The sequence below is a fragment of the Gracilinanus agilis genome, chromosome 4, assembly GCF_016433145.1.
Source record: "Gracilinanus agilis isolate LMUSP501 chromosome 4, AgileGrace, whole genome shotgun sequence".
Taxonomy (NCBI): Eukaryota; Metazoa; Chordata; class Mammalia; order Didelphimorphia; family Didelphidae; genus Gracilinanus; species Gracilinanus agilis.
Genome location: NC_058133.1, coordinates 424,469,560 through 424,478,957, shown reverse-complemented (window position 1 = coordinate 424,478,957; position 9,398 = coordinate 424,469,560). Strand labels below are relative to the sequence as shown.

At 35.7% G+C, this 9,398-nt stretch overlaps 1 protein-coding gene across 1 annotated transcript in view; it reads right to left on the bottom strand.

The window, feature by feature from the left end:
• The window catches only part of LOC123246974 (solute carrier family 22 member 1-like), a 59,997-nt gene that overhangs the window by 13,512 nt on the left and 37,087 nt on the right, over positions 1–9,398 (bottom strand). The window contains exon 9 of the mRNA XM_044675759.1: positions 5,669–5,781. Coding sequence (XP_044531694.1) covers positions 5,669–5,781 — 113 coding nt within the window. The remainder of the gene's footprint in view (positions 1–5,668; positions 5,782–9,398) is intronic.

Genomic DNA, 9,398 nt, shown 5'->3' with positions numbered 1-9,398 from the left:
CAAATATACAAAGAGTTAAAGCAATTGTATAAAAAATCAAGCCATTCCCCAATTGATAAATGGGCAAGAGACATGAATAGGCAATTTTCAGGTAAAGAAATCAAAAGTATCAATAAGCACATGAGAAAGTGTTCTAAATCTCTAATAATTAGAAAAATGCAAATCAAAACAACTCTGAGGTATCACCTCACACTTAGCAGATTGGCTAAAGTGAAAGAAGGGGAGAGTAATGAATGTTGGAGGGGATGTGGCAAAATTGGGACATTAATGCATTGCTGGTGGAGTTGTGAAATGATCCGGCCATTCTGGCTGGCAATTTGGAACTATGCCCAAAGGGCTATAAAAGACTGCCTGCCCTTTGATCCAGCCATACCATTGCTGGGTTTGTACCCCAAAGAGATCATAGATAAACAGACTTGTACGAAAATATTTATAGCTGCGCTTTTTGTAGTGGCAAAAAACTGGAAAATGAGGGGATGTCCTTCAACTGGGGAATGGCTGAACAAATTGTGTTATATGTGGGTGATGGAATACTATTGTGCTAAAAGGAATAATAAACTGGAGGAGTTCCAGGCGAACTGGAGAGACCTCCAGGAACTGATGCAGAGCAAAAGGAGCAGAGCCAGAAGAATATTGTACACAGAGACTGATATACTATGGTAAAATCAAATGTAATGGGCTCCTGTACCAGCAGCACTGCAATGACACAAGACAGCTCTGAGGGATTTATGGTAAAGATGCTACCCACATTCAGAGGAAGGACTGCAGGAGAGGAAACATATAAGATAAACAATTGCTTGAATGCATGGGCTGAGGCGGACATGAATGGGAAATAGACCCTGAACAAGGACACATGCTACAACCAGTGGAAATGTGTGTTGGCCATGGGTAGGGGGAGAGCGGGGGGGGGAAGTAGGGGCATAAAGTATGTAAACAGATTAAAAACGAATATTAATAAATGTCTAATAAAAAAGAGTAAGTCAAAGAATTTTTATGTAGGAATTAACCTTTTTTCACATTGAAATTTCTTAAATTTTAGATCTAATCAGTAATGAAACAGACAGGGAGGACAAAAAATAAAGCTATACATAAATCCTTAACATATAATGTAAACCTTAACAGAATAGAAACAAATTAGCAAAAAACAAAAATTATTTTGCTTTTTTTTAAATGAAGTATAAGAACTTTACAAAGAAAATATTTTCAAGTTAATTGTCCAATTGTTAATTGTCCTTCTTTAAATGTGATGAGTTTAAGCTGTCAGAGGACATTTCCAAAGGGTACCAGGCAAAGAAATATGCATAGCTCATAAGGACCAAGAAGAAAGTGTTGGAAGGTAGACTCAAGCTGATGGAAATGGCTTTAAAATAAAGTTTGAAAGGAAAGAAAGAAAACATCCAATTAAAACTGGAAAACAAAATACTTTGGGCACCTGTGTTTTAGAGCGAAAAGAGCATTTAACAAAGAACTTTCGGTTTTAAGGTTACCTAAAAACAAGTTCTATCTCTGCCAGATAGAGTAAATAGATAATGCCTTCTGCATTGATCTGTGTAAATCCCAATCAGGTTTAAATTGTTCAAAGCTGACCTCATCTTTTTCTCCAAGAGAACCTTCACCTAAATCTCCCTCTTTCTGTTGAGGGCACCATCATTTTTCTAATCACCCAGTTTCATGGTTTTTGACTCTTCCATTTCTCCCATGCACTCGCTCTCTGCCCATCCCACCCCACTCAATATCCAACCAATTGCCAAATCTTATTGATCTTGGCAATTAAATTAAAAAAAAAATTTTATTCCAGGGAAGGAAAAATAAGAATCATCTACTCATTGAGCAATGGAGCCATTTCTTATTTACATTTCTAACTCCTGTGAAGCCTGGAACAATGAATCACATGTATCTTGTCCTTAATAAATGTTTGTTAAACCAATATTGAACCTGAAAAGAAAACCTGAGTAACTGAAGGGACATGGTTCAGCCATACTTGTGTGATTTTTTTAAAAAGAAGAATGACTAAGTAAATTTGCCCATTTAATGCTATACCAAACTACTATGGGATTAATTGATAGAACTAGACAGAAAAATTCATTTGAAGCAATCAAAAGTCTTAAATCTTAAGGGAAATAATAAAAAAAAGTAGGAAAGAAGGGAACATAGAACTTTCAGATGTTGAACTTTGTTATAAAGCAATAAACATGATAACTATTTGTTAGTAATTTAAAATAGGAAAGTAGATCAAAGGGACAGACTAAATAAGTTTGAATTTGATTTCGAAACAATTTAAATCATAGTCCATTAGTCAATAAATGTAAGAATATCAATCAATAGAGAAAGGTCACTTGGAAAATTTGGATAGCAGTTTGGCCAAAAATGAGTTTAAATCAGAATCTTATACTGTATGTTGAAATAAGTTCCAAATGGATATGTGATCTAAATATAAATATAAAATCAAATCACTAAAACATTAGGGTAGAATAGAAGGGGTGTTTTTCATATCTCTGACTATGGAGAGAATTCTTAATCAAATAAGAGATAGAGAAGTGATCATAAAAGAGAAAATAAACAATCTTGACTTTATAAAATTTAAAGTTTAGTTTCAACAAATGTAATTGAGACAAAGACTAAGAAAAAAATTCTTTGCAGCAATAATTTCTGACAAAAGTCTGATATCTAAGATATTTAGGGAAATAATACAAATATATATATATCAAAAGTCTTTTTCTAAAAGATAAGACTATCAGAAGTTTCAAAAGAAAAGCTACAAACTATCAATAAACAAATGAAAATTGCTAAAGTTAACTAACATAAGAGAAATTCTAATTAAAACAGTTCTCAGGTTTCAACTCACAACCAACAAATTGTCAAAGATAGCAAAAAATGGAAATAACCAGGGTTGAAAAGACTGTTAGAAGATGGGAACACAAATAGTTAGTGTAACTGTGGAGTAGTCCAACCATTCTAGAAAATAATTTGAAATTATATATGGAAAGTCACTATAACTGCCAATTTGATCCAGAGATTCCACAGCTGGCCTTATATTCAGTCCTTTCTCCCTGACCCCCATCCCTGCATTAGGAGGTCAAAGAAACAAAGATGATAGATCAAAATATTCACTTCAACAGTCTTGGGTAAGAATAAATTTTTTTTAATGGGCACCTGTTGTTTGGGCAATAGTAAATTATGGTATATGAATACAATGGATTATTTTAATTAAGAATTAATGAACATAAGGAATTTAGAGAAACAGAGGAAGACAAATAAATTGATCAAGTGAAATGAGCAGAATCAGAAATTTTTTTTACATAATGACTATAATACTGCAAACAAAAGGAAGATGAAGAAAACTGCTGGATACCGCACAAATGTAATGGCCAGTTTTAGCCCATCAGAAAAGAAGAGGAAAAGCATATACTTTCCCTTTTTCCTTCAGAGATGTGGAGGGATACAGATTTAGAATGTGGTACATGCTATCAAAGGGTTGCTATGTTATGTTTTGCTACACTCATTGTCTTGCTGACAATTATATGGAAATGAATATGATGAAACAAAAAATACAAGAGAGAAAGAGAGGGGGTGGAGAGAGACAGAGATAGAGACAGAGACAGAGACAGAGATTCTGAAAAAACTAATGAGGCTACAAATGTTGCTCTCTACTCCAATTGTGAAAGGACATGTATATGAGATTTATATAATCAAGGACAAATACAGAATACTGGCATAATCCTATAAAAATCATGCCAGAAAAGCTTTCCAAAATAAACCAAAGTTGTGGAAAATACTAAGGACAAAAAAAAAAAAGAATTTTTTAGATCATTGTTCTGATCAAATAGAAGAATGAGCTGTTCTATTCCTCAGTAGGACAAATAAGGTAAAGAAGATTTTTTTTGCCAAATAAACATGGGAAAGACATTAAAAATTCTTGATGCCTTTAATATATTCAGGTCTAAGGGTAAATGGGGACTGGAAATGCCAGCCAATGTTATTATAAATCTATTATTTATAAACTTTGAGGAATTAATTATATAGGGAGAGGTGCAAAAAAATTAAAGATGGGCAAACATTCTGATTTTAAAACATATAAAATAAGTATACAATAATTCAGATCTTATAAATTGAAGATCTTCAATTCCTGTTTTTTCTAGAACAGACTATTCAAGATTACAGGTAAACACAGGCCTACAGACAGGAGGTCCTAGGTTCAAATCCGGCCTCAGACACTTCCCAGCTGTGTGACCCTGGGCAAGTCACTTGACCCCCATTGCCTACCCTTACCACTCTTCCACCTATAAGTCAATACACAGAAGTTAAGGGTTTAAAATTAAAAAAAAAAAAAAAAAGAAAAGATTACAGGTAAACACTTAGGAGAAAAAGCAATAATTGTCAAGACCCAGCATGGGTTCACCAAGAATAAATAATAGCAAATTCTTCTAATCTCTTTTTTTGGATATGAATAGACTGGAATGATAGAGCAAGAAATAGTCCAGCAATGGGCAAACTACAGCCTTCTAACCAGATGCAGGCCCCCTGAAATGTCAGATTATTCCTAATCTGACAAATACAATGAGTAGGATACAATACAATGAAACTTCAAAAGAGTTGCCTTAGAAATAGACTGACAGATGAGCATTTCCTTTCCTTTGGTCCCTTCTTTAAAAAGTTTGCCCATCACTGGTAGGCTATCTTAATTTTAGCACATTTGGTCAACTCTCTCATGGCATGCTTGTGGACAAAATGTAGAACTGCAGGCTGAATGAGAATAGTTAAATGGGCTTTTAGCTAATTGACTAGCTCTATATGAATACTTAATAGATTATAGAATAATAATACTAATAGCTAGTATTCATAAAATGCTTTAAGTTTTGCAAAATACTTTACATACGTTAATTCATTTGATTCTCAACAATTATTCTCACTTTACAGATGAGGAAATTGAGGCACATATAAGTTGAATGACTTGCCTTTAAGCCAATCGAAGGAATTTGTATTTTATCCTAGAGGTAATAGGAAGTTGTTGAAACTTCTTGAGCAAGTGAGTGACAAGGTCAGGCCCGTGCTTTAGGAATATCAATTTGGCAAGAATGGTGTTCAGAGAGAAGAGACTGGATGCAGTGAGACTAATTAGGAGGCCATTGTATGAGTCAGAATGAGAGATGAATGAAGCTACTTCTAGTATGAGTGAAAAGAAGCATGTGAATATGACAGTTATTGTAGAAGTAGAATTGACAAGACTTGAGAACTGAACGGATGAGCAGATTAAGTGAGAGTAAATAATTGAGGGTAGATCCAAGGCTGTGAATCTGAAGGCCTGGAAGAAGAGGTACCCTTCACAGAAATAAGGAAATAAGAGGGAAAGATAACAAATTCTGACTTGGATCAGTTGAGTTGGAGTTGTTGAGATATCATCAGGATCTTCAGTTAGAGATAGATACCATCTGGTTATTTCCTATATTAACAAACTTTTTTGCCAATTAGTTGTTACATTCGGGTTTTTTCTATGCTGCTGAAGTATTGCAAGTATTATCAGCATCTCTAAATTTCAGCGTACTGAGGAGAAGCCTTTATCACTCCACCTTAGTTATGGTTCTGATGACTGTCCTGGTTATCTCGGCATCGTCAATTGTACTAGGCAGAACACAAATCCCACATTTCATAGTATTTAATGAAATCTTACCAAATAAAATAAGGGGCAATTCATGCCAAAGTTCTGTCAATCTGAAGACTATAAAAGGAGTTATGATTCCAGCAACATCACACATGGAAGAGCAGATCATTATTCCCAGGTTCCTAGTAAAATGAAGAAAACAAAACAAACAAAAAAAAAAGATTAAGTTGTTAGGTTGTCCAAATGTCAAACTTATGCTACAATAAATAGATCTGCGCTTTGTGAAAAGCAGATATGAAAATTACTAGAAAACGATCACTAAAACTTGATAAAACTTGATTTAGAATGGTAACTCAAAGAGCAGGGGAAATTATACCAAAAAAATGAAAGAGAGGGGAAAAGGGGAGTAAGGGAAGGAGGAAAGAGAGGAGGGAAGGAAGGAGGGGAGGAGCATTTTAAAGATATCTCATTTGATCTTCCCAACAACCCTGAGAGATAAGTATTATTATTCATGTTTTAATAGATGAAGAAACTGAAGCAAGCAGAAGCTAAGTGAATTCCCATAGTAACTCAGCTAGCAAGTGTCTGAGTTTAATTTGAATGCAGATATTCTGGACACCAAACCCAGTAACTATCCACTGAGCCATGTAGAAGTAGTTTGCTGATGAAGCTGGATGAGACCTAAAAGGCTATCTAATCCCAATCCCTCCATTTACAATTTACCCAAGATCATATGAATATAATAACAGGAGGAGGAGAAAGAGAAGTAGCCATCACTACCATTTGTATACTATGCAAAACCTTTTACATATATTATATTGTTTGAGCCTCACAACAATCTTGTGAGGTAGGTGTTGGGATTATTCCTACTTTTCAAATGAGGAAACAAGCACAGAAGTTAGTGACTTGCCCAGGTAATACCATCTAATAAGTTTCTGACTCAAGATTCAAATTCATATCTTCCTGACCTAGGTGTCTTCTTAGTATACTTTGGACAAGATAATAAGCTTCTGTTAGCCTCAGTTTCCTCATTTGGAAAATGGGAATGATAATAATACACGTGCTACTATGGCAATAGACTGTAATAGAAAGAGCACTGGATTTTAAATCAAAGAATCTAGATTTGATTCCCAGAGTTACTACCTGGTGAGACTTGGAAAAATTCACTTAATTGCTCTAGGAATTAGCTTCTTCATTTTTTTTTAGATAACCATACCTTCTGTTTTAGAGTTAATCCTTAAGTATCAGTTCCAAGGCAGAAGGGCAGTAAGGGCTAGGCAATTGGGATTAAATGATGACCAGGGTCATACAGCTAGGGAGTGTGTAAGGCCATATTTGAACCTAGGACCTCCCATCTGGCCCTAGCTTCTTCATTTTTAAAATGAGGCAAGCAATTGCACTAGATGCATTTCAAAATCCCTTAAGAAAATGATATAATGGAAGCAACATATTCGCGAAAGCATAAAGCATTTTGAATAAATATGAACCATTTTTGTTATCCAATTGCCCTAAATTTTTAATAAGATACTTTATTAAACCTAGACATCAACAGACTTAATTCACAAATTTTCAGAGATCCTTCAGGGGACTGTTTCCTTTGATGGTGTTATAAACAAAAAGGGCTTAGGAAGATATAGATATACAGTGATGTGAGTGTATCTATGTATTCTCCCTAGTTGCAGATGACGGGGAACACCAACCCCAATCACCCTTTATAGTTATAATTTCCCCTTTTCTCTTACAGTTGCCCAGAGAGGACCCCAAAAGGTGGGTAACCCTTTCAGGTCCAACCTGGGGTTGGGTAAATTAATATAGGGCTTTTGATTTGCCTTAGATCATGTTTGATATCTGACTACATTGACTCCTTCCCCTAAGGTCGTGATATAAAGACCACTCAGGAAGGTACTTGTTAAACACTCTTTATCTATAATCTATAATCAGGGAAAGGATAAACAGGATAAGGAATGGGGATTGGAGACCCTATCAATCTAATATCTATAATTAGTTGACAATCAGGACTGGAGGCTATTGATCTAGTAGAAGCTGGAGCTTTATTCTCCACTACACCTCTGGCCTAGCCTGGCCATAGCCAAGCCAGAGAATAGGGACTGCTATTGATGCAGCTGTGTTGGTGATCTTATTCTCTCAGCTTTCTCACTATCCGTGTTTGGTGATGCACTAGCTCTCACAATCTTCAGGAAATATTCAGATTCTTCCTACCTTCTTCTTCATAGACCTCCCAGACTCCCTTCACTACCCAGAGACCTAGAGACCTAAAGAGCCCAAAGACCTACCACCAAAGACCAAAGACCAAAGACCCTTTCAAGTGGCTGTCAGGGGAATTTATACTGCCAGGCCAACCGACACTTGCCCCTGGCTTCCATGCCTTCCAACTGCCTCCCCTGTCATTCAAGGTGGCATCCATCATTTCCCAGGATATGAACATAACGATTGTTCTCCTTATATGAGCAAGCTCATCAAACCTTTGGGTTTTTAAGAATTAAGCCAGCCCTAGGGGACCTGTGACCATAACAATGGACTTGTTTTGCTCAGCTGCTTTTAGACTTCTGGCTCAGGTCTGCAGGAGAGGCAGTGAATTCATAAGAGATTTTTTTGTTATTTAATTTTTACTTTGCAAGTTGCCAGTCGGTCTTTCCTCCCACTCCCAAGTACTTGAGAGAGGAATAGAGAGGAGGAGGCAGAAGAAGAATATTAACAACAAAAATCCACATTTATCTAATACTTTACAGTTTATGGAATTATTTCCTCCCAACAAATCTCCAACGTAGCTAGTCAAGTATGACTATCCCCAATTTAAAGCCAAAGAAACTGAAACTCAAGGAGATTAAATAATAATAACTAATAGTAATATAGATGACATTTGTATCATCTTAAAGGTTCACAAAGTCCTATAAATATTATCTCATTAGATATTTGCAAAGTCAAAAGACTGGTCAGCAAAAGAAATCTGGACTCAACTATACTATACACTATTGTATACAATATTGTTTAGAGTGTAGATCCTACTATACACAATTGCCTGCCACTCTAGATGAGGGAAGAAGTGGGAGAAAGTTAACAGAAACAAAAATCAAAAACAGGGCTAACCGATTATAGAGTTGTCAATTATGAGTTCTTTTGATTTCAAGGACAGCTCACAAAGTGATGGGTAGCACAGCAAATGTGAGCATAGTCCAGGATGATTTTTTAAATGAATATAAATGGACTTTCCCCAGACTGGCAGCCTTACTAATGAAAGGATTTTGTTCATACTTTTCTGGATACAAGTCCAAGTTCAGGCATTTGCTCACTATGCGACTTTCCAGAAATCACTTATCCCATCTGGGTTTCAATAAAAATGAGGATGATGTTTGAATAACCTATATACTCCTCAGGGGTACTCTGGAAGGTAATATTTTAGCATAAATAACATGATGCATGATGGGTACTTTGTAACCTGTAAAGCACTATATACAAGCCATCTGTTGGGCAATAGAGGTATTTGTGTGAAAGGTGTAAGTCAACTATATCACATTTTCAGTGAGGACCCACATATATACACATACACATATATATTTATATACATTAGCGTAGATATACATATATACACACATATACAAGTACACATATGTATACATTCACAAACATTTATACACCTATATGTATATATATTAGAGACAGATCAACAGATACAGTGAGAGAGAGAGAGAGAGAGAGAGAAAGGGAAAGGGAAAGAGAAAGGAAGGAGGAGCAGGAGGAAGAGGAGGAGGAGGAGGAGAAGGAGGAGGAGGAGAAGGAG